We start from the raw sequence: 24,460 nt of genomic DNA, 5'->3' as shown, positions 1-24,460 counted from the left end.
CTCACTTTAAAAATTAAAACAAACAAACAAACAAACAATAGAGCATTTACCTATTCAACATTCAAGGGGCTCTACACAATTCCCAAAAGTCACCATAAGGCCAAAGCAGGTGTAGACACAGGTCCCTTTTTAAGGAGTTCAATCAATTGTAGGACCAGGAAACAAAATAAGGCACGGTGGTCACCAGGTCTAGTTGTAGGGACAGGTGTTATAGGTCAGAGGTTGGCGGTTTCTGGGTCCTGAACGAGACAACGTGCCCCTCTTGCGGACTCAGAACAACGTATGCGCACATTCACTTTTGCATCCAATTTAAGGGGCCCCTAGGTCCACTGTAGACTGCTCTACCAACCCAGCCTGGCATGGTTCTTACACCCCTGGAGAAGGCGAGAGGCGCTCGTCCAGCTTGGTTTTTCAGAACTAGTCTTTCCCTTCAGGATGAGAATAGGAATGTCGGACTTCTGCGGCCCCCGCCCGGCCCCCTTGTGTCCAAGCCTGGTCCAAAGAGCGATTTTCACAAAACAAGTCACTGTGTGGACACATAAACATGAACCTGGACTTAGGTACATATCAAAACTACGGAAGCACACAGGACGCTGATGCCGGCTATGAAGACACAGGCACAGAACTGTGCAGATGGAAAAGCACAAAAGCAGACCCTTCTACACCCACTCAAACAACCCGAGGACCAAAATTCTGACTAGCCGAATCTCGTCGCCTCTCAGGCACTCACGCCCCGGGAGGGGCTGCAGGGGGCGGGGCCTCACGGGTCGAGGCGGGGTCAAGGGTCAGAATGCGGAGGCGCGCCCAAGATGGCGGCCTCCATGTGCGACGTGTTCTCTTTCTGCGTGGGCGTGGCGGGCCAGGCCCGGAGCGCCGTGGAAGTCCGTTTTGTGAGCAGCGCCAAGGTGAGGTCGGAGAGGGTCCCGCCTGGAGCCCCAACCCCGTCCGGTCTTGGAGATAGCCTCGGGCACCCATGCTCAGAGCCTAGAGGCTCTTAATGTAGCATGGACACTGCAGCCCGGCCTCAGCTTGCGGCCCGGAGCTCCCTGTCTGTCCCCGTACCCAAGCTCGTGGAGCGCTTACATGATGGACCCCGGACTCTGGAGTCCCGGTGCGCGCCCTCCGCCTAGCGGAACCTGGTCCTCTACCCGGCGGCCCTGCTGAGGCTGCTCCGGGCAGGCCCACGGGGCAGTGGGGGGAAGGGGTGTGGGCTCTGGGACTCCTAGCTTAGGCAGGGAGCATTGCTGCTGGCCCCAGGTGCGGTTGGCAGGGACGCGCTGGGTAGAGGCAACTGAGAAATATAAAAACCTGGGTCCTCTGGACCTTTCTGAGTGAAATATGGGTGGGAGAATAAGGAGAGAGGTCAGGACTCTTTACAGAGGGTTTTTGAGTGCTGGGAAACTTGGACCAAACCCAAAGGCCTTGGGATTATTTGATGAATTTAAACACGAATGACATGATGTGGTCGTTTTGGATGTCATGTTTTAGAAGTTCGTTGTAGAAGAAAGAAAATAGAAGATGCATATAAGGAAGTAAAGACAATAATTATTCATAATCCAATACTTGTGCAAATATGTATATATTAAAACCACATTTTTAGAAACTGCTTTTATGATGCAGCAGTGACTCTTTTAACATCAATAAACCTATTTCTACATATTAATTTTTAAGAGTGGAGCCTGTTCCACGGTAAGGCCAAGTTCACTCAAACAAACCCTGGTTTATGGGCACTTTATGTTGTATCTTATTCACCTTTGGGATCAAAGGTCTTGGAGTTAATTTCTGTGCAGACATCCTTTTATTCTCTCCAACACTATTTTCTTTCTCAGTTATCTTTGCCAGTTGATATGTACAAAATGGTATTGCTTTGTTCTCATTTACATTTCTTTGGGTAATACTGAGGTTGAATAATTAATAACATGTAGTGGCTGAATGTATCCTTGGCCCTTGCCCAAGATATTAGCCCTCTAGTCATCTGTCTCCTGCTGTCAGCGTCTTCATATTGATCCAGTTTACCAGCCCAAGCTTCCCTTGACCTCATTCTGAAGCATCTGGAGCATTCTTTTTGGGAAATCAGCTCCCCTGCATCCTTGGTCTCCTTCGTTGCTCACTTCTTCTACTCCACCTGGAGCCTCTAGTGCTACTGGGTGGCCCACAGTTTAATGGCGTCTTAGTGTGTCGTTATATCACTCCTAGTTTACAGCAATATTCACTAGTGTGTGTGTGTGTGTGTGTGTGTGTGTATGTGTGTATATATGTACTGGGGATTGAACCTAGCAGTGCTTTACCACTGAGCTACATCACCAGCCCTTCTTATTTTTTATGTTGAGACAAGATGTCCCTAAGTTGCTGAGTCTGGCCTTGAACTCAGAATCCTCTTGTCTCAACCTTTCAAGTTGCTGGGATTACAGGCATGTGCACCATGCCTAGCTCACTATTATCTTCATTAGCCCTTCCCACTGTTGCTCATCCCCCTCGTTTCTTCACTTCTTTCTTATTTAATCTCTTCAGCCACTTTTCTTGCCTAGTTGTTCTGTCCCAGCCTTTTATCAAGACGCCTTGCTGGTTACCCTCTCTAGGCCTCTACCTAATCTGCTGCTGGAGAAAATCACATATCTACATACCTACTTGGGTTTGATAACAAGATGAATTGTCCTGGGTTTTTGCATCTGTGATCATTAGTAGGATTGGTTTATGATTTTGTTCTTCGTGCCATCTTCCTCTGGTTACCACATGAGGGTTTTGCTTGGTTTAGGATAAGATGAGATTCCTTGTTCTTTGAAAGTTTCAGAGAACTGTTTAATGAAACCATGTATGTAGATGAGGGGCCTGTTTGTGGGGGTAATTTTCTATTATTTTATTGCTTCTATAAATATTGGCAGGATGATTGTCAAGAATGTACAAACTGTTATTCCAGGGACATGACCAGTTGGGACAGAAGCCTTATCAGGTCTAAGTGATGCCAACTGGAATGCCATGCTGGTGTACACTAGATCTCAGCACTGCTTGTTTATCCAGGCTTCCTTTTTTTTTTTTTTAATTCAGTTTTGGTCATTTGTATTTTTGTGGAAAATCATTTAATCAGGATTTTAAAATTTACTCTATGGTCTTAAGAATTTTGCATAGTCTTTTCTTAAAACTTCTTTTTCAAATTACAAATCTGTTTGTATTATTTCTCCTCTTCAGGTTCACTGTTCTTCATACTCCTTCATATTATGAAGTAGAACTGTTTTTCTTGAGACACTTTCATCTGTTTTGGGAATGAGTAGCATTATAAAGGAACAACTTTGATTCTTTTTCCTTTGTTTTGATTTCTAAATATCTTCTGCATTTGATCCTCCAGACAAAAGGAAAGGGAGATCTGTATTTATCTGCCGCAGTCTGGCCGGGCACAAATGCCGCAGTCTGGCTGGGCACACAATCACGAGCCACCACACAGCTTGTAGATTCAAACAGCAACTCTTTATTCCCGAACTCACACCAGCCGTCTACAATCACGTTCTGGGGAAATCCACGTTCTCTGCCCAAATCCAAATCCACTGGGCTTCTATCTCCAAAATATACTGTCTAAATCCCATGAGAACTCAAGGGGAACTCAGGCAGCAGGATACGCCCTATTCCCAGCAGGAATAATCTTAAACCTTAAACCTGGAACCTAAACCGGGAACGCCCTAACCCGCCTTGGTCCTTGAGCAAGGTCACCTACATTCAATGTCACTGCAACATGGGGTACGCTGGCAAGGAAATTGTCATACCTACTTGGCTAATGGCTCCCAGCATCTCCCCCCTTCTGATTAATTAAACAACAAGCAATGTGGCTTAAGGACCGTGCCTGGTAGGTTGTCCAATTCAACATATGGTTCTTACCCGTCATCAGAAAACTGACCTTTAGGCGTCAGCCTCCTGTCTTAGGTTGATACCACTGCAATTGGATCATACCCGTCACTGACCACCGGTCCAGCATACAGCCATTGGCCCCCAAATTTTAGACCATCACTAGCAGAAGGGAGGAGAATACAGAAATGCCACAACACCAAGCCAATTGACGGCTCCTTAGGAAAAATTGCATCACTGGTGACACCATCAGCAAAGATATGCCAGCACTACCACAATTAACATGGGGTGCGCTGGCAAGGAAATAAAAATTGCATCACTAGTGACACCATCAGCAAAGATATGCCAGCATTACCACAATTTGCTGCACCAAACGATAGTTACATAGTCCAGGCAAGTTCTGCAAGCAGTTCAAAGCAGAGGAATCTATCAATATGTCCATTTCCTCCCAAAATCCGTTTCCTCCCAAAGTAAGTTGACTCCTTGATTGAGCATTACTTGTTGAGTTATATTCATTGATGCATCAGTTTATACAGCTTACTGTGATAGCTATCATAGAAGCTGTCTTCACCGGCACTGGGATGGAGATGGGAATTCTGGCAATGATGCTAAAAAGACATTATCCTGAAAAGAATTATTAAATATAATGAAAAGGAAAGGTGAAAGTAAACAAACAGATCTGTTAACCTACTTTAAAAACAATCCTTAACAGCTGTTTACCTAATTTAAATTAGTAAACAGACAGATCTGTTAACCTCCTTTAAAAACAATCCTTAACAGCTGTTTACCTAATTTAAATTAAACCATTTAAATCACGTGAATAAAAAAATAATAATAATTCGGATCCATTTTTTCATGAGCGCTCCTCATATAAGAAATATGGACATACGCACATACAGACATACAACACAAAACACAAGAGTGTACACAAACGTACAACACATAAGAAAATAGTAAAGGCCTTGTAGCTTTACCTAGGTGAAATCTCCATTGCAATGTTTAAAAACTCCACAGTCAAAAAATAAAACTGATCACAAAAACATTAACCTAGGTTTGTATGAGCTCAAAAAATAAAAATAGAACCTTATGATGTGGAAAATGCAATAATAAAATAGCTATTGAAAAAAGCATCCTGGTTAATCACTGTCGCAGATGTAAGAATGGCCAAGCTGGAGTTCTGGATATCAGCTGTTATGGATTTGAGTCAAATCATCTTCTTTTCGATCTGTAGAAATTGTTTTAGTTAATCTCTCTGGAATCCAAATGGGCTGCTGTTCTCCCTGTGGAAAAACACAAACAGACCCCCGACTCCAGACAATCACTGGGTCAGGACCTTTCCATTGTCCTGTTAGAATATCTTTCCAAAGTACTTTAGGCTTATGTACATTTTTTGGATACATATGCCTTTCCGCAGCACTAAGTCCTGATGAATCCAAATTTAAAAAGTTTAGAGTAAAAAGCGTTATTTTAAGTTTATCTTTGGGGGATATGTACCCCTTAAAGATCCTTTTAAATTTAAGTCTTTCAAAAGCATTTTGCCTTAGTTTTTAGAATTACTTTAGTCCTTTTAATTTTTTGATGTGGTTTTAAACCAATTTCCTTCTAGTTTAATGTTTTCTAAATTGGCTCTTGTCTATAAATTTTAACACCCTCATCTGAGACTTCTAATTTCTGCACCACCAGAAATTAAAGTTGATGGGCTTTTTGAAAAAATTACTAATAATCTCCTTGTTCTTCTATTTTATCCAATATTTGACTGTAAACTTCTCTCTTGTACCTTTTTCTATCTTGAATGTCTGTATCTAATAGTTGTCTTAGCTTTTTGCATTTTCTATCTGAAATACCTTACTTGACATTTTCAACCTTATTTCTATCTTCTAGTTTTTTTCTAAGGTTTGTATATTTACCCTTAGTTGCTTATTTTCCTCCTAGTTTTTTTTGTTTGTTTGTTTGTTTTCTATTTTGTGGGTTTAAAATTATTGTCTTCCTACATCTTTTTTTTATCTTTCTACATCTTCTTTATCTTTTCTCTTTTTAACTTTCTATACTTCAGTCTTTAAAGTTTTTCACTTTAAATTTTTAATCTTCTTCATCTAAATATCTTTTATCCTATTATCGTCCCATTTTTTTTTTTAAGTAATGCCTTTACGATTAACTAGGCTTCGAATGCCGCAATCTTTCCTCGTCATGAAGGCATTTTAACCACCTTCAATTTAACCTTTTAAAGCCTTCCAATTATCATCTATACTGTACTTTTAAATGTACTTTTCACCACCTACAGCTTCACTCTTTTAAACGAGGCTTAGATTTTGTTTAAATCGCTTCAATGTTAGTTTACATGGCTGCCCTTCAACCAAAGGCTTCTTTTTTTTTTTTTTTTAACTCCATTGAGAAACTTTGTCTCAATTTGCCGTGTACAAATACCTTTTTCTTCTTTCTTCCTTTCTCAAGCTTTTAAAGTAAGTCTAGTTTCCTCAAAATCTTTTTAAATGACATTTTACAACTTTTTACTTTACCAAACAGAGATTATCTCATCTAGAAACATTTCTTTCTCCTTTAACCTTTTATATTAAAATATATTTCCACATCTTGAATCTTTTTCTATCTCTTTTTTAACCGTTAACCCTTTTTATAAATTCACATTTTGAAACAACTCTTATAAAATTTCTGATTTAGACAAATTACTCCACTTTAATAAGATGAAAGACTTTCATGTTTTTTATGATACTATAATACTATAATTGAAACCCAACTGAAAATTTTTCTACTCTTTGTATATAAATTACATATGATAGAATCTTAACACTTAGTAACCTTGTTTCAGCAAAGACACAGACCAAAGCAATATTAAACCTTTTTCCATTTACCAATTTATGAAAACACACATAATGTTTAAATATATTACCTTATGGAACTTAATAAGTAAAGAGTACTTGATCTTATATTTAGTGGTTGATATTTTAACACTTTAGCTTTGTAAATTAATCAGATGTCTGTAAAAACCAAGATCTTAGACAAATGTAGTAAACAGAACTAGCCATCTCTTTCTTGTTGAAGAAAAATCCTTCTACAGGATACCATGATGGTCCCATTGATATACTTAATAACTCATCTTTAAAAAGCCATGGGCTACATTTTTGTATTATATCAACATATGCCCTAACTGTTCTTGGTCTTACTGGGGTGCCTCTTTCCTCTAACAATTTTTCTTGCTCGGAGGTGAACAACTTCAAACCTTGAGTCAACCATTTTCCCCGGTTTGCCTGAGAAAGTTCTAGGAACAGGCAACTTGAAATAAAAACAAAATAAATCAAAACAAGAGCATATTGTTTTTTGAATTGGTCACCCATTCTTTCGATCTTCCTCAACGGTGAGAAATTTCACTTACCTCTAAGCTTCAGAAGTTCCCCGTACGGGCCGCCAAATGCCGCAGTCTGGCTGGGCACAAATGCCGCAGTCTGGCTGGGCACACAATCACGAGCCACCACACAGCTTGTAGATTCAAACAGCAACTCTTTATTCCCGAACTCACACCAGCCGTCTACAATCATGTTCTGGGGAAATCCACGTTCTCTGCCCAAATCCAAATCCACTGGGCTTCTATCTCCAAAATATACTGTCTAAATCCCATGAGAACTCAAGGGGAACTCAGGCAGCAGGATACGCCCTATTCCCAGCAGGAATAATCTTAAACCTTAAACCTGGAACCTAAACCGGGAACGCCCTAATCCGCCTTGGTCCTTGAGCAAGGTCACCTACATTCAATGTCACTGCAACATGGGGTACGCTGGCAAGGAAATTGTCATACCTACTTGGCTAATGGCTCCCAGCATTTATCCAATATTGAGATTTGAAATTGTCAGAGATAATGTTGTTCTTGATCATCATCATCATGATTATCAGGCAGTGCTGGGGATCAGATCTACGGCCTTGTGCTTACTAGGCAAGTGCTTTGCCACTGAGCTGCATCCCCAGCCCCTGTTTCATGTTGCTTTGTCCTGTAGATGAAGCTAAGTTTTCATTTTGCTAGATTGGGTGTCAGGCTATAAGGTATTGGGGTGGGGTTTCCAGGAAGACAGTCAAGCATGCATTCATACTTTGTCCCTGGTTGTTTCACCTGTCCCAGTCTACCGTGAGAGCTCCCAATGGTGTTCCAAGGGTTGAGTCTTGTGGCTCATGGGTTGCCCAGGGCCTGTCCTGTTCTACACATTTTTGCTGCTCTGAGTTTGGCGGAATCTCTGTCTTACCAGAACACCAGTGCTAAAAGGACATGGGAAACTATTCAAGAGGACACAGTGACAGGATATCTTACTGCTGTGTCAAACACTTTTTTCCCTTTCCCTTTGTGGTGGCAGTTCAGTGTTGGCAGAGTACCACCCTCTTCTCTAAGTGAATAGCCAGAGTAAGGACCAGCATGACCACTAACTGTCTGCGTTCTGAAGCCACCTCCTGAGTCCTTGTACACATTTGGGAGATGGCAGTTCACAGGTTGCTTTCTTGTCATGAGTTATATAGTGTTGTATACCTAATGTATACAGTGTGACAGACCAGTACTTCTCAGACTTCAGCATCCTAGGAATCATCAGAACATCTTAAGACACAGATTCTGATTGAGTAGGTCGGGGATGGGGCCTAGGATTCTGCATTTCTAACAGTGTCCCAGGCAGTGCTCATGGTGACAATCAAGCACCTCACATTGAAAAATAAGAAGCAATAGCTCATCAGGGACATTCCCCTATGTTATATTATTGCGTCGTGGAAACCATCTGGTAGATATTATTACAGTACTTCTCATGTGGGAAACAGATGCAAAGATGTGAAGCAGTTGGCTCAAAAGTTCACATCAAATTAATACTAGAGCTGGTGCTAGGATTAGCTCATTCCTTTCAGTGCATTCTCTGAGCAGGTACCTGGCACTGTGCTAGATACCCTGGGTATCCAGCTGACTAAGGAAAAGAGCAGTTCTCTCTCAAACTGAGTTTCCTTCTCCTAGGATGTGGAGTTCTCTGTAATCCCAAGCAGCAGCACCTCTGCTGGGATCTGGAGGGATCTGGGAGACCAAGAAGCCTGCCTTGCCTTACCGGCTCCTGGTGTAGGAGGCTTCAACCTGCTAGAGCCTTGGCCTTGCTTTGGCAATTCTAAAAATTCTCCTCTCCTGAGTAGCCTAAGATGGCTGCTGTGGTGACTCCCTCCCAGGCAAGACCTTCTGCTCTAAATGGACTGAAAGAGGTGTAACTGAAAGTAGGTCCCGGCTGCCTTTCCAGAGGAGGCAGTTGTGGAGTCTATTGACCACTCTCCCTGAGGCTTCTGCCAAGAGGAGCATGTGAAGGAAGGGCCAGATGGCCTTCTGGGAGCCCTTGGAACTATGTCTCTTGTCTTTTCTAATGACCATCCTGTTTCTTCTCTGCGCTTTTAGGGAAAGGGACTGTTTGCTACACAGCTGATCCGGAAGGGAGAGACCATCTTCGTAGAAAGGCCCCTGGTGGCTGCACAGTTTCTCTGGAATGCACTTTATCGGTACCGAGGTGAGCACATCTCACCTATTCCTTATGGCTGTTGAACCTGGTCACTGTTATACATGGAAGAGCTCTGCATACATTCATACTGGCTGATGTCTCTGGGATTGTGGATGTTGGGAGAAAATGCTGTCTTCCTCTGGAGAACTGTACCTGACCAGAACCACACCTCTGTCCACTCTCAGGAGTTTGGGGCTGTGTACGGGCAGTAGCAGGCTCCTCAGCCCTGGGAGAGGGCTGTCACTCAGGCAGAAATCAGTCTTGACCCATAGTATAAGGGTCTGTATGTTATGCTGAAGGGCTCTATGCCAAAGTGGACCCCCCACCAAGATGCAGCTGTATGACCCTTGTTCAACAGTCTGAATTAGAGGTCAGAGCAAGTAGGATGCCTTAGCTTTGCTGGCCACACACTTCACACTTTTCTTAAACTGAGAACAAGCATGAAAAGAGGGCCAGTTGGCTCCAGAATGTAGGAAAAACCCAGCCTAGGGCTGGCAGGAGAAGCCCCACAGACTGAGTCTGATGGATAAGTAGGGAAAGTTGGAAGGAGGGGCTGGGGGTTCTTGAGCGGGAGGAAGGGATCATCCACCTTTGGATACATGAAATTCATTCATTTTATTAATTCCATTCATTATTCACTAATTCATTCCCCAAACTTTATGGAGTACCTACTGTATGCCAGGTGCTCTTCTAGCCAGAGAATATTGCTGTACAAAGGACAGATGTGGCACCCTCCTCTTGGGACACTTACATTCCTATGTCTGGCTTCACCCCAGCCTGTGACCACTGCCTACGGGCACTGGAGAAGGCAGAGGAGAATGCCCAGAGGCTGACTGGGAAGCCAGGCCAGGTTCTGCCTCATCCAGAGTTATGCACTGTGCGCAAGGATCTCCACCAGAACTGTCCCCACTGCCAGGTAAGCCATCCCGAGGAGTTCACCTGAAGGGGGGAGGGAGTGGGAGGCCTTAGTTGAAGTCCTCACTGGGGAGACAAAAGCCCAGATAGACCTGGTCATGGCCCTTGAGAACCACATGTAGGTTAAGACATTAGAACGGCTTGGTAATTATTTCAGTTTCATGCTCTTTGTCCCAATTTCATTGTCAGACTTGATGGATGATTGCCTTTTTCTTGGGGGCCTCGCTCTTTCCATTCTGTGGTTTTACAAGCTTATGTTAGGTGCCCTCCTGCATGCCTTCAGAGCACCCTCTATATTTTTTCATCTTGTAATATCCTCTGAGCTCCTGCCCAGAGGCTGTTTGTGGAAGGAATGCAGTTGGAGGTGAGTACCCAAGGGGATGTCTGTGCCTCCATTCCTTACTCCACGGCCAGATCCTAGGGTTCTGACCTCCTCCCCACCTAATAGGTAATGTACTGCAGTGCGGAATGTCAGCTGGCAGCTGCGGAACAATACCACCGGGTCCTGTGCCCAGGTCCCTCCCAGGATGACCCCCTGCATCCTCTCAATAAGCTGCAGGAAGCATGGAGGTAGGCTTCTTCTTTCTTTCCTTTATCCCTCCCTTCTTACCTGCCTGCTTAGGTTCAATAGATGTTGACAGATTTCTTTAGTTACCATTCCCCAGATTCTTCCTCCACTTAGACAAAAGTCATAGCACCCAACTCCCTGCCTTGAGTCTTGCCTGCCAGTCCTGCCATTCTCAGCATTTACATGCTCCCCAAAAGAGCCCCATTAATCCCATAGGGATGCAAAGTCTGCCTAAGTCCTGCCAATGACTGTCTCTCTTTGGTAATTGATGGAATCAATAGGGAGATTCCTCTGTAGTGGTCAGATTGAGTTTTGCAGAACTCAGTTACTGGAGAATAAGCTTCTTTTCCTCTCCTCTTCTTAAAATTAATTTTGAGACAGGATCTTGCTGAGTTGCCTAGGCTGTCCTTGAACTTGTTATCCTGCCTCATTGTCCCAAGTAGCTGGAATTTTAGTATGTGCCACTGCACCTGACTTAAGGAGAAAATTTCTAGTCTGAACTTTTTTTTTTTTTGACTGAACCCAGGGGTGCTTAACCACAGAGCTATATCCCCAGCCCTATTTATTTATTTATTTATTTATTTAATTGTCTGGGAGGTATTAGGGATCAAACTAAGGGGCGCTCAACCACTGAGCCACATCCCCAGCCCTGTTTTATATTTCATTTAGAGACAAGGTCTCACTGATTTGCTTAGCATCTTGCTTTTGCTGAGGTTGGATTTGAACTCACTATTCTCTTGCCTCAGCCTCCCAAGCCGCTGGGATTATGGGTGTGCATCACCTTGCCTGGCTATTTATTTAATTTTAAATTTTGGCTTTGGAACTGGGGATTGAACCAGGGGTTTAACCATTGGGCCACATCTCTAGTCTTAGTTTTAAATTTTGAGACAGGGTCACACTAAGTTGCTTAGGGCCTCCCTCAATTGCTGAGGCTGGCCTCAGAATTGCAGTCCTCCTGCTTCAGTCTTCTGAGTTGCTGGGATTACAGGTGTGCACCGCCACGTCCAGCTCTAGCCTGAACATTTTTTTCTGTTTCCCCAGGAGTATTCACTACCCCCCTGAGACTGCAAGCATCATGCTAATGGCCCGGATGGTGGCCACAGTAAAGCAGGTGAGCTCCCTGACCCTTCCAGGGAAACTAACTTGCCCCATTCAGCTCTGGGCCTCAGCCTTCCTATAACCTCAATATCCTAGCTTGATAGTTACTCCTGACCTCTTAAAGGAGAGCTGCTTGCTGTAGAAAGCTAGCTGTATGAGTATATTAAACATACATTGGGCATAGGGAGCTGGAGCTTGTTTTGCCTATTGTCTTCGACCTATGAGGAGATTGTGTGGTAACAATTCATGCATTGATTTATAAAGCATCACTTTTTTAGGATTGTATCTCTTACATAAAGTGAGAGAAGCCACTCTAACTCCCTTCCGTGGATACCATCATTCTTCAGCATCATTCTCCTATTTTCCAAGTATTTTGCACTGGCAGGCCTGGTTCCTGCTGGGGAGATAGCTGGGTGTGGGCAGGGTGGGTATGAAGTTTCAAGCACAGGCAGGGACCCTAGAAGCTCATGCATGGTCATCATTCTCTGATGGCAAGTGTTTAAAAACATTGACTGTCCATTTCACATAGGCAGTAAGGAGGTGGGTGTCTGTGACCATTCTATTTATATTTATAAAATATAAACATATTGGGGCTAGGGTTGAAGCTCAGTAGTAGAGCACTTGCCTAGCACACAAGATGCACTGGCTTCAATCCTCAGCTCCACATAAAAAAATAAAATTGTAAAAATATATTTAAAAAAAATATATATATATAAATGTATTTTATATTTATATAAAATATATAATTTCCAGGCAAGTTAAGCCCAGGCAGAATGATTTCCCACCACCACCCCATTTCTTTCTTTAGGGTAGGGGCCCCATCCTCCCCAACAGATCAAGGCCCTCAAGTATATTTATCCACTGCAGGCAAAGGACAAGGACCGTTGGATCAGGCTCTTCTCCCAGTTCTGTAACAAAACAGCCAACGAGGAAGAGGAAATTGTCCACAAACTCCTGGGGGACAAATTCAAGGTTAGTCTTCTTCCATGACTTGTCTTCACCCCTCACCCTTCCCAGATAGCCCAGGGAGGAACTGCAGCTACCTGTGGGGAACTCCAGATTTGGTCTTTCTCCAGGTACAGGAAAGGGTTAAAACTTGGGCCCGAAAATCTCATTCAGAGGACTTAAGTTCCTACTGCTCTTTATCTTTGTGACCTAATGTGGACCTAAAATTTGAGAAGTGGGCAACTAGGGTGGTGACAGAGGAAGGAGGGGTTGGATGTCCTGTCCTGAGAATGATCAATATGGGAAAGTGAAAATGAGACCCCTGTCAGAGGTTAGCAGTGGGCAAATCAGGTGTAATGGAGAATGTGGAGCTGGGGGTCCTCAAGGTCAGGGAGAACTGTGAAACTGCCAATGTGCTGAGTATCCATTCTCAATCAGAGCACAGATTCCTACTGAAGACAGCAGATTCCCACACAGAGTTGTGAGAGGGTAGAGGCAGCTATGTGGAAGGGATGTGCCTGGGGTGGGCCCTCCTATATTGAATTCAGAGGAAGGAAGAGGAGGACCAAGCTGGCCTGAAGGTCAGGGTGGGGGAGCAAAGGTAGATATTCTAAGCCAGGCTGCTTCTGCCTTGCTGGTGCAAGTACTAGAAAACAGTAAGTTTGAGTTCACCACCCTGGGTTGGAGCAGGCCAGCGGACTGCTCTTTGAAGATGAAAGCAGCCCCTTTTTCCTTCCCTCACCTGATCATCTAGGCCCTACTTGGGTGCTAAGGGGAAATCCCCAGAAATGCAAGTCTTTCCTTGCCTCCCCTAAACCAGGGCCAACTGGAATTTCTGCGGAAACTCTTCACAGAAGCCCTTTATGAGGAAGCACTTAGCCAGGTAAGTGTGGGGAGGATGGGACCAATGGCTTCCTGGTTGTTGCAGTTCTCCAAGAGCAACTGAATCAGCTTCTCCTAGAACAGCTGAGCCAAAGCCTACTTACTGGGTCTCCTGGAACCAGGATGGGACTGACTCTCAGAGTCTTTGTGTGTGTGTGTGTGTGTGTGTGGTGCTGGGGATTGAACCCAGGGCCTTGTGCATGTGAGGCAAGTACTCTACCAACTGAGCTATATCCCCAGCCCTCAGAAGTCTTATTGAACAGAGTTCTATCAGGAAGAAAAACAAGTGGCTATAACCTGAGTGCTCATCTCCTCTCTCTCCCACAGTGGTTCACTCCAGATGGATTTCGGTCTCTCTTTGCTCTTGTTGGGACAAATGGCCAAGGAATTGGGACCAGGTTAGAAGAGATTGTCCTAGAGCTATTACATGATCTCTTGGGGCTCGGGTGGAAGACTGAGCGAGGAAAGTAGCCATAGCTTCTTTCAACATTGGGGTGGGGCAGGTTGTGACTCTGGCTAGAGCACTGAACTGGATGTGGTGGGGGGGGGGAGGGGGGAGAAATGAAGCAGTGGAGTCTGTCCTGGGGGCCTTGATATGTTGGGGAAGACGGGGCCCCTACCCTAGAGAAAGAAATGGGATGGGAGATCCTTCTGCCTGGGCTTAACTCTCCTGGAGGTGGAGAGCCCTGTGACCTGGGCCTTCTCTCCAACCACGGGCTGCCTGGCACCCTCAGCTCCCTGAGCCAGTGGGTCCATGCCTGTGATGCTCTGGAGCTGAAGCCTCAGGACCGCGAGCAGCTGGACGCCTTCATTGACCAGCTGTACAAGGACATCGAGGCAGGTTGGTGAGATGGGGCCATGACCTCACCCAACCTTGGAGACCCCTCAGTCAGATGATAGATATAGTCGTTTCCCAGGGACCTCTGAGCTAATGGCAAGGGGTGGTTGATGGGATGCTTCAGAACTGTCCACAGGACATGCAGGTGAGAAATGGCCCTGAGATCCATCCAGAGGCTCTGCTGGGAAGAGGGGGAGTGCCGGACAAATAGGGTGATGTTGCAGACAGAAGAGCAAGGCTTGAGCCTCAGAGAAGCAAGTTTAGGTAGGGCCTGGGTGCATTAGTGTGGTAGGTGGCAGGTCACTGGAGCTGGTGCCTGTCCTGTAAGCCTAGTTTTCTTCTCCCTCCTGTAAAATGGGTAGAACACTATCTGTATATTACTATCTTACAGCAACTGGCGAGTTCCTTAACTGTGAAGGATCTGGCCTCTTTGTGCTTCAGAGCTGCTGTGAGTCATGACATTGGAAGGGATGGGCCACCCATTTCTTTCTTTCTTCCTTCTTCCTTCCTTCCTTCCTTTTATTTTTTGTACTAGGGATTTAAATCCAGGGGTTCTCTACCACTGAGCTATATTCCTGGCCCTTTTTATTTTGAGACAGGGTGTCACTGAGTTGCTGAGGGTCTTGCTAAGTTGATGAGGCTGGCCTCGAACTTGCGATCCTCCTGCCTCAGCCTCCCAAGTGGCTGGGATTACAGGTGTGCGCCAATGTGCCCCACAAGCCCACCCATTTCTGCCAGGTGGTCTCACCACATTTTATCTTTCTCAATTGGTCCTTTTCTAGGCTGGTGGGGTTGAGTTTGGGAGTGGGGTTAAGGCTGAGCTTTGGGATTCCCTTGGGCCTTTTTACTCCATTATATTTTTTCAGTCATTTATTTAACTGTATGTTCTCTTTTCGTAAGGGAACTCGGTGCCTTGGGCGTACAAATAAAGCCCTCTACCACTGAGCTACATCCCCAACCCATTGCTCGAGTTAATAGATGCTAATATATAAAAATTTACAGTGGACCAGGTCATGCCTAAGGCAGGCACAGAGCTCTACTTCATGCAAGGGGAAGTGTGGGCTTTGTACTTTTCTGCCCTGTGGGATAGGGGAGCGTTGGAAGAGTCCAGGAGGCCCGCAAGATCCTAGGCAGAGGGAGCTCAGGCTAGAAGGCAAGTCTCCTCAGATATGTCGGGGAGGGCCAGGACCAGCTCCCACACTGTCTTTTTCTGATCTCAGGCCTCAGCTTCCTGGTTTCCTCACAGCACGCCCCTCCTCCTAGACCTCAGGGCCACTCTGTGCCTCCCAAACTGATTATTCAGAGGGCCCAAGTAAGCTGGGACCATATCCAATAGATGACAGAACTGAGTTAAGTGGTCTGGTGCAGGCATTCCTTCAGAGCCCTGTCCCTCCCCTAGTGAGACAGTGGGAACACAACTGAGATTGAAGTTGGCCAGTCTTGAGAGACTGGAGCCCGGATTGATGGGGCAGTGCATTGTGCCTGTGCACCATGGTCTTCAGGGAAGAAGAGTGGATGTGGAGGCAGGAAACCTGGGGTCTAGAACCTGCTCAGATTGTCGGGGTTCAGAGAACAAGGAAATGCTCTGCAGAATTGAGAGACTTTTTTGTTATTGTTGTCATTAATCTTCATTACACTCCTCTTGTGACCCAGGCAACCACAGCTGTGTCCCTAATGCAGAGACTTCCTTCCCAGAAAACAACTTCCTTTTGCATGTGACCGCCCTGGAGGATATTAAGCCAGGAGAGGTGAGGGAGGCCAGGGCCATAGGGTCAGGGTGGGCAGTGGGTTTGGTAAGTTATCTTCAGGGATCTGGAACAGCAGTAACTAGAGCCCCTCAAAGTTCAGGCTGTTGGATGAATCCCATACGCCTCAAGGCCTTACTCTTTTCACATGTTCTAACCCTACAACACTTCTTCAAAAAATAACTCTAGAGCAGTGTTTGAGGGACAGCTATATTCCCAGGTTCCTGTCCCAGCCACCTTTTGATGGACAGATCTATAGCTCCTAAGAAAGCAGGAGGTAGCTCTTTGTGCCTTGAGCTGTGGTGGCTAGTGTGGGTTTGGGGTCTTGGCTGTGAGCTCAGTGCACAGATCCTGATTGGAATCATCTTCCAGGCCATGTAGCCTCACATCAAGATAACCTCCAATTTCAGCCCTAGATGTTGGCCATTTACTGACTTTCACCATGGTCAGTGGCTAACTTCAGTTTCCTTTCAACCTCAAACATGGGTTGTTGAAATTTCAGAGCACCTGCCCACTGAAGGAATGATGGAATGGATTAGGGCAGCCCATCCCTTCACTGAAGGGCAGCTCAGTTCTGGCTCCCTGGGATGGGCAGTGGTTGGAGATAGGACAGTTGTTGGGGAGGCCCTTATCCTATTGAATGCAGAGCACAGACCCTCAGACCCCATCTCTCCTCTGCCCCACAGGAAATCTGTATCAGCTATCTAGACTGCTGTCAGCGGGAGCGTAGCCGCCACAGCCGCCACAAGATCCTCAGGTGCCAGCTGGAGACATGGTTGGGTAGCTGGGCTGTGGGTTCCTCTATCCCAGTAGCTGCCTGACTTTTTACCTTCATCATTCCCCCATCCCTGCAGGGAGAATTATCTGTTTGTCTGTTCCTGCCCCAAATGCCTGGCAGAGGCTGATGAACCCAACGTGACCTCAGAGGAGGAGGAAGAAGAGGAGGAGGAAGGAGAACCAGAAGATGCAGAGCTAGGGGATGAGATGACTGATGTGTGATTTGTTCTGTCCAGCAGTGGCCCTGCCCCAGATCCTGCTGGGATAGGAGGTCCTTCCCCAAGACAAGAGGCTTGGAAGGAACCCCCCCCCCCGCCCCGACTCCCATTGCCTGCTTTCCCCCTTCCAGTGCTCGCTGCCTGAGGGTAGGACAGAGACTGGACCCCATGTCCCCCACTAGACCTCATGCCCTGAACACTGCTGCTGAGTTGGCTCAGGCCCCTTGCTGTCACTGAGCCTTCCAGAACCGGCCTCCCCCGAGGTCACTCCACTGTAGATGTGAGGGGCTGGAACCAGGGTCAGGCCCTAACAGTGTCTCTTCTCCTTGGCCCCTTGGTCTATACTCATCCACTCACCTGAGGCTTTTTCCCTCTCAATTGGCTATTATTTTGAGGGGGTAAAAAGTGGTAAATGAGCACAGATGATGTCACTGAAATGGAAAGAGGAGGTACCCCACTGTCCTTGCTCCACCTGCCACAGCTATAGTTGATAAGACAATGGTTTGCTCGCTAGCCCAATAGGGTAAGGCAAGGGTCTGGACCTCTAGAGCATTTTCCCTGAGGCCCACTCCCAGGGAACACTGGGAATCTGCTACCCCTGCCCCTCACACACACATACCCTTCCCACTGTTTGGATATCAGGGGAAGTGGAGATTAACTCCTTTCCAGACCCCAGAATCTCTGTACCTCGTGCCTTTCCTCTCATGCCCTGGCACAGTGCTGGCCCCATGGGGTATGGGGAAAGCCTCTGCCTTCCTTAGGAGGGGTGCATGGATGATCATCACCCTTTCCCGCTGAGGACTCTAGCAGTATGGCTGACAGGTCTATGTTCCTTAATTTAGAATGTTCTAGTCTTCCCTGGGGCCAGTTAAAATGGGTCAGTGAAGGGCTCTCCTGGCCTCAGTCTCCATCTTTAGGATCTCTACAGAAGAACATTGAAGTCTTCCAGAAATGTAGAGGAGCTAGGTTAGATGCTCAGAGATTAGCTGACTGTCCCCTCCTTTTCCCAGATGAGCACTCTCACTTTTGGGTAAGGTGCTGGAGGAATTACATCCATCATTCCCAATTCCTTCCTGCCTACCTTCTGTGAGGTCCTGTCATATCCCCCAGCTGAGGGATCTCAGGGAGGGCAGGTTCCACCCATAGGACATTTATTGATTGGATCATGGAGTTAGGTTGAACCTGCCTGTCTGGCCCCCTCACCTATTGGGTTCTTACTCCTTCAGAGCAGCCAGCAACCCTTTCCCACCCTGCCTGCCCACTGTCCTCAATAAAACATGAGTGGTGACAGGCCTCTACAGGAATGCTTTGTAGATACTAGCTGAGAATAGCTTGCTGAATAAATGTAGATGGGTGCCTAGAGGCTCAGGTTAAACTAGATGGGGGCAGATAGGGAGCTGCATCTCTGGTCTCAGCAACCTATTGTACAAATATTTCTAAAGTCAGAACATGGGACCCCTAAGGTCCAATCTTGATCCCTAGCACTAGGCTACAAGATGAGTCTTCTTCCCAGGGGGCTGAATTTCACCTCCTTGGGGTTTCTTGAGCTCTTGAACATAAAGCTGTGTTGGGATCCAAGACTAGCAGTCTGAGTGCTGGACCTTGGGCAAGTCCTTGTCTTCTCTGGGCCTTAATTGCATCCCCTCAAAATGATTGTATGGTCCAGGTATGGTGGCACATGCCTATTATTCCAGCTACTCAGGAGGCTGAGGCAGAAGGATTGCAAGTTTGAGCCTTGGCAACTGTCTCCAAAATAAAGAAAACAAAAAAAAAAAGGACTGGGGATGTAGCTCAATGGTAGGATGTGCTCCTGATTTCTACCCCCAGTTCTACAATGAAACAAACAACAAAAAAAACCGGGACCAGAGATGTGAGTCTGGAGGTCCCTCCCATCCGTGTGTTTTATTCTAGGACACAGGTGCAACCCTGATGAGAGGCTTTATTGCTAAAAAGTCAGTGATGGTTTATTGAGTCCCAAACACCAGTTCCTTAAATCACTCCAGCAACTGCTGTGAAGGTCACTGTGAGGAGACCTTGGGTTGGGGAGGCTGAACCAGGTGGGATGTGACAGGTCACAGACAGCTCTCAGGCTGCCTGCCTTTGGCTTCTTTTGGTCCAGATTCTAGCCAGAAGCCCTGGGGGCTTGGCTCTTCCCTCTTCCTGTAGCATGAGATGTCCTTGGAGTCCCTGAGGATGGGAAAGCCAGTGGTGTGGCTTCCCTCCCTCAGCCTGCCTAAGGCCCAAGCCCTTTTTCTCTACCTGGCTCCACTTGTCCCCAGGTGCTATCCCCAAATTCCAAATAGTAGAATTCCTGGGTCTCCCCTTCCCAGCTCAGAGTTGCTTATGGATGGAATGTGAGTCCAGCTCTTCTACCAGAAGGTCCAGGGAGGTTGCAGCAGCTCAAAGGTGGGGATACTGGTGACATTGACTGGGATGGAAATGATGGCCCATGGCAGCCCATGTTGTTCCAGGGAGCGACGGATCATGTAGCTAGGAGGGCATGAAGAGAGGTGGTGGTGATCACATTTTCTGAGCATCGCAACATGTCCCACTTTCCCCATCACTCTTGGGTTCTGAAGCCCAAGGAGTCTTTTTGCCCTCCAACTGAGGCACCCCAAGATGAGGTCTATGGGAAGGGGCTGGTGATTACCCTTCACCTCCCAAGTCATGTTACCCAGTTGCTGCTGACAGCCGAAGACAAGGACCCCCCTCACCCATCTCGGCCGAGCAGGAAGAGAGCAGGGATGTCCACTGTGCGCTGGGTACTGTCCTGGATCATCTCCACATAGAAGCTGTCATTGTCAACTGCATTGTCAGAAATGATCACGGCCCGCCCACCGTGCTCCTGTACCACCCGGGTCTTGGAGAGGAAGGAGCAGCCCCTGGAAGAGGTGAGGTCAGAGGAGAAAGAAGGATCATGTAGAACTTGTTATAAAGACTCCTAAGTACAAAGCCAAAAATATGGATAGCCTTGAGTCTTTCAAAGAATTCAAAACCAGCTATTACCACCACCGGCCATGATCTCAGAATCTGCCCTATGCCTGCCCCCTACTTGTGCCATGCCCGTTGACTCCTTACCCCCTCTCCACCAGAGCAATCTGGTCTTGGATGAAGAAGCCGTTGCTGAGTTCCCCACAAGCTTCTGGAGGTTCAGCAGGGACAAGATGAATCTGCTCATACCTTGTGTGCTAAAAAATGTTTAGGCATTTGAACAGGAGAAAGTATAAGAAGACCAGACACATCTGCTTTGGGACTGGGCTTGACCGGCCCATCTTACTGGCCCTCATCATAAAGAGTGAAGGAAATGTGAAGTGGTTTCTGTGTTGCTGGGCACTCCAGCCTTGATTCTCACAAAGGCCTATCTGGTTGTCCAACCCCAACCCACGTTGCTTTGAGCTAGGTAGGTAATTGGTCATAGACTCAGGAAAGTAGGTGTCCAGAGGTAGAGCCGGCAGAGAAGCTTGGTGCACTTGTTTTTTCACTATTTCATGACCCCCAAAGAGATGGTTTGTCCCTTCATGGTACCTAGTCTATTGTATGCTTGGGGAAGTAGTTGGAAGCGCTTCTTTTCTGTACTGCAGCTCCTCCAGAGCATAGCTGAACTCTCTCCTTCCCTGACTCAGAGTCACCAGAGCTCAGGGAGGCAAAGGGGCAGAGCTGAGGATCAGAGATCAGGTACATCCTTGGACTTACAAAGATACCACCGAAGTCCTTGGCAGGTGTGGCTGTGAAGATATATCGAATGTCCCCAGGACTCAGCACTTGGAAGTACAAATAATCATGGATGCGTAAGCCTAAAGGATAAAGAGTACAGGTGAAAAACCTCCCAGGAACAAGCCGGTTCTGGTTTAGATCACAGACCCCATGTCTTCAACTGAGTTAACTATAGTCTTGGGTCCTTTGGATGGGAGTGTGGGTCCCCACCCCTGAGGAAGAGAATTGATGTGGAGTTAGTAACCTCAGAGATTTATATTTCCTGCTGCTGCTTCTTTAGGTGAGCCAGGAAGAACGAGAGGTCTATGTTTAATTCACCTTTGCTCTAAAGTGGACCTGGGAAATTCACAGTGGAGATACAGTGTCCTGAACACAAAAATATTCCTAAGTGAAATTTGGAAGTTAACTCCAGTTCACTGTCATTCCCTTAGTCCAGTTATGATATCTTTCCTGAGAGTTTTTCTTTTTTTAATATTTATTTTTCAGTTTTAGGTGGACACAATATCATCATTTCATTTTTATTTGGTGCCGAGAATTGAACCCAGTGCCTCACGCACACCAGGCGAGCATGCTACCACTTGAGCCACATCCCCAGCTTCGAGTTTCTTTTTAAAAAATATTTTTAGTTATAGATGATCACAATACCTTTATTTTATTTATTTATTTTTATGTGGTGGTGCTGAGGATCGAAAATTGTGCCTCACACATGTGAGGCAAGTGCTCCACCACTGATCTACAACCCCAGTCTAGTTTCAGCTTTATTTATTTTTAGAGAGAGGGAATTTTTAATATTTTATTTTTTAGTTTTCGGTGGACACAACATCTTTATTTTATTTTGATGTGGTGCTGAGGATTGAACTCAGGCCGCGCGCATGCCAGGCGAGCGCGCTACCGCTTGAGCCACATCCCCAGCCCTAGTTTCAGTTTCTTAATGGTCTACTGCCTCCATTCTTCTTTCCTTTTTCTTGTCTGAGGCAGGGTCTCACTATGTTGCCCAGGCTGGTTTTCAACTCCTGGGATCAGACCATCCTCCTGCCTCAGTATTCCATCTGCTTCTATTTTGGCTTGCCAAGGTCCATCCACCAAGTAAACACCAGGGATTTTTTTTTTTTTTTGAAGGTAACTGGAGGTTGAATCTAGTGGTGCTTTGCCACTGAACTACATTCCTATCCCTTTTTATTTTTTGAGACAGAGTCTTGCTAAGTTACTGAGGGTCTCAATTATCGAGGCTGGCCTCAAACTTGCCATTCTCCTGCCTCAAGGTCCTAAATCACTGGGATTACAGACATGCACCACCACTCCTGGTAAAGCCAGGGATCTTAAAACATCTTAGGAATTATCGTATTTTCACTCCCAGAGCTTCAGTGCTCTTCAGCAATTTCCTTTGCACTTTTAGTGCAAAGGAAATTGCTGAAGTTGACACTGCACTATGGTCTAAAAGACCCTGTATGATCTGACTCTTGGCCACTGCTTCAACCTCATCTCCTTCCCACGCTACACTGGCCTCCTTTCAGTTTCTTCACTTCTTTGGGTCTTTCTGCAAGCTCTTCCCTCTACCTGGAATGTTTCCTATTCCTGTATCATCCCACTTCTTTACCTGACTCACTTCCAGTCATTTTTTAAGATACAGCCTAAATGTCACTTTCCCAGATCTAAGTTTTTGCCTTATGATTGCCCTATCCTCCTAGTCAAAATATACTTTTTTTTCCATTTGATACATTCAACATAATTCATACTTTATAGTATTCCTACTTTTTAATGTCTGCTTTCCCCACTAGGACAAGGATTGTTAAGTTTGTAATCCCTGTTGCCAACATAGTGGCCAGAATGTAGTGGGTGCTCAGTAAAGGTTATTGAATGAATGAAAAATAACTATGTCTAGCTCCATTGTCCTGAGCAGGAGAGTTGCCAGAACCACCCGAATTTTCTGGGTATGGGAACTTCTTTTCAGCATCAAAGCCTAATGATTTAGCTGGAGCTGAGTCCCTGGATTCCTTAGAGGGAGAGACTGATAAATATTGAAGGAAGGAAGCTGCTGCCATAGGTCTGTTAATAAACAAACCAAGCTATCACCGTATGCCAGGGTTGAGATTGATTGTGGCTCTAGCTGTCCTTGTCTACTGTCCAAAACTCAGCCACCAGGTAGAGCTCCATGAGCTTGGCACTGGGGTATAATGGCCTTTTAGCCTGGGAGTGGGGATTCCCCATCAGATACAATGACATCCGGGGGAAGCCATACTGGATTAGCGTTAAACGATTCCCTCTTGCCCCCTCTCCCACACCGTTGCTTGACATTTGCATGTGCCTTTCTATGTAAATTGTGGGTAGATATACCTCATGTACGTGTATAGTATATATATTTATGTGCTTGTGCAGGTGCAAGTGGGTTGTGTAGGTGAATGCTTGGGCGTGTGAACCCACATGTAGGAATGCGTGATCCTGTAGTATATATGTGAAGGCTGACATATATATCTCTGGCTCGTGCCTCCATCTGTCCCTTGTGCTTCCTCCTGTTCGCAACTCAAGTCCCTGGGGTTGTCCTTATTGGAGGGGGGTGGGGGCAGCTTCGACGTGGGTAACTGAGGATTCAGAACCCAGCTTGAAGCTGCGCCCAACTCACATCCCTATAGAACAGCACCCACCCACTCACTCTAGCCGCCCGTCTCCAGACCTACCCGACTCATAACTCGTGGGGTCCCCAAGGTGACCCGTGGCCCCTGGCCCGAGACACACGCAAGCTGGACGGTCAGCCCCGCCCCACAGCCCCTCCCGTTGCCGCTTACCATGGGCCGCGACGCACGCGGGGAGCCACAGCGCGAAAAAATACCAGCCCGCGGCGCCGGGGACCATCTCCAGGGCCCGGCCCGGCGCCGCGTTTTCTCCAGCCGTCCAGCAGCGCGTAGCTTGCCGGACTTTAGCCTGACAGCTGCTCTGGCCTCCCGCCCACAGACCCGCTCTCCTTGCCGGTTGGCGGACGGGAACGAGGTCTACGGCTGATTGGCTCTGATACCTGCTCGTGTAGCCGCACTTTCCACCTCTGCGCCCTAGCCCACTTTCTATTGGTCGAGAGAAGTGGAGCTGATGGGTGATTGGCCTAAACTCTTAAACAGCAACTGCTGGCCCTCGACTCAGCTCCGCCCCCGCGTTTCTTGATATAGATTCGACTCTCCAGTACCCTGCTGGCAGTAGGCGGGGCGAGGAGGATGGGGAACTGGTGGGTGGCTCGCAAGGATCTCTTCAGTTGCTGAAAGTTCTGGCCGTAGGCTCTTGTGGTCTCGGCCGGACCCTCTCCATTGATGCTTCGCTCCACGATTTGCCTTTCCCCATCTGTGTTTTCCTCCTCCTCCTCCCCTTCTCGGGAAAGCAATTGTCTAGCTAGTCCTTCGCGCAGTTACACCATCGCTTGCGGG

General features: G+C 46.5%; 2 protein-coding genes across 3 annotated transcripts; one reads left to right on the top strand and one right to left on the bottom strand.

Annotated features, from left to right (window-relative positions):
• The first annotated feature begins 778 nt into the window (after window positions 1-778).
• On the top strand, window positions 779-18,624 carry Smyd5 (SMYD family member 5). 2 transcript variants are annotated; one of them, XM_046432221.2, is made up of 13 exons: window positions 779-905; window positions 9,251-9,359; window positions 10,127-10,266; window positions 10,714-10,835; window positions 11,875-11,944; window positions 12,799-12,903; window positions 13,697-13,759; window positions 14,086-14,156; window positions 14,493-14,599; window positions 14,988-15,044; window positions 16,250-16,344; window positions 17,028-17,098; window positions 17,196-18,624. In XM_046432221.2, exons 1-13 carry the CDS (start codon window positions 810-812, stop codon window positions 17,338-17,340), a joined length of 1,251 nt encoding a protein of 416 aa, XP_046288177.1. In that variant the 5' UTR covers window positions 779-809; the 3' UTR covers window positions 17,341-18,624. The 2 variants fall into 2 exon arrangements, with proteins under 2 accessions (XP_046288177.1, XP_046288178.1); XM_046432222.2 differs by lacking the exon at window positions 14,988-15,044.
• A 581-nt stretch (window positions 18,625-19,205) lies between these two features.
• Window positions 19,206-23,993, bottom strand: Pradc1 (protease associated domain containing 1). The gene is made up of 5 exons (XM_046432223.2): window positions 23,834-23,993; window positions 21,030-21,130; window positions 20,415-20,524; window positions 20,051-20,218; window positions 19,206-19,826 (listed from the first exon to the last, which is right to left on the bottom strand). The coding sequence occupies exons 1-5, from the start codon at window positions 23,898-23,900 to the stop codon at window positions 19,706-19,708; spliced, it is 567 nt and encodes a 188-aa protein (XP_046288179.1). The 5' UTR covers window positions 23,901-23,993; the 3' UTR covers window positions 19,206-19,705.
• Window positions 23,994-24,460: the final 467 nt, after the last annotated feature.

This window comes from Marmota monax, unplaced genomic scaffold (assembly GCF_021218885.2).
Source record: "Marmota monax isolate L192 unplaced genomic scaffold, Marmota_monax_Labrador192_F-V1.1 WCK01_AAM20220418_F8-fsc00106, whole genome shotgun sequence".
NCBI lineage: Eukaryota > Metazoa > Chordata > Mammalia > Rodentia > Sciuridae > Marmota > Marmota monax.
Note: the sequence above shows the minus strand (reverse complement) of the source record. Positions and strands in the feature narration are given on the sequence as shown.

What these genes read in the sequence shown, in the direction of transcription:
- Smyd5 (XM_046432221.2), top strand. Translation starts at nt 810, where the DNA reads ATGGCGGCCTCCATGTGCGACGTGTTCTCTTTCTGCGTGGGCGTGGCG. An exon ending in ATGAGGAAGCACTTAGCCAG is followed by an intron (nt 13,760 to 14,085) that starts GTAAGTGTGGGG and finishes TCTCTCCCACAG; the next exon opens with TGGTTCACTCCAGATGGATT. An exon ending in AGCCGCCACAAGATCCTCAG is followed by an intron (nt 17,099 to 17,195) that starts GTGCCAGCTGGA and finishes CCATCCCTGCAG; the next exon opens with GGAGAATTATCTGTTTGTCT.
- Pradc1 (XM_046432223.2), bottom strand. Translation starts at nt 23,900, where the DNA reads ATGGTCCCCGGCGCCGCGGGCTGGTATTTTTTCGCGCTGTGGCTCCCC. An exon ending in CGCGTGCGTCGCGGCCCATG is followed by an intron (nt 21,131 to 23,833) that starts GTAAGCGGCAAC and finishes TTTATCCTTTAG; the next exon opens with GCTTACGCATCCATGATTAT. An exon ending in ATTGCTCTGGTGGAGAGGGG is followed by an intron (nt 20,219 to 20,414) that starts GTAAGGAGTCAA and finishes CACCTCTTCCAG; the next exon opens with GGGCTGCTCCTTCCTCTCCA.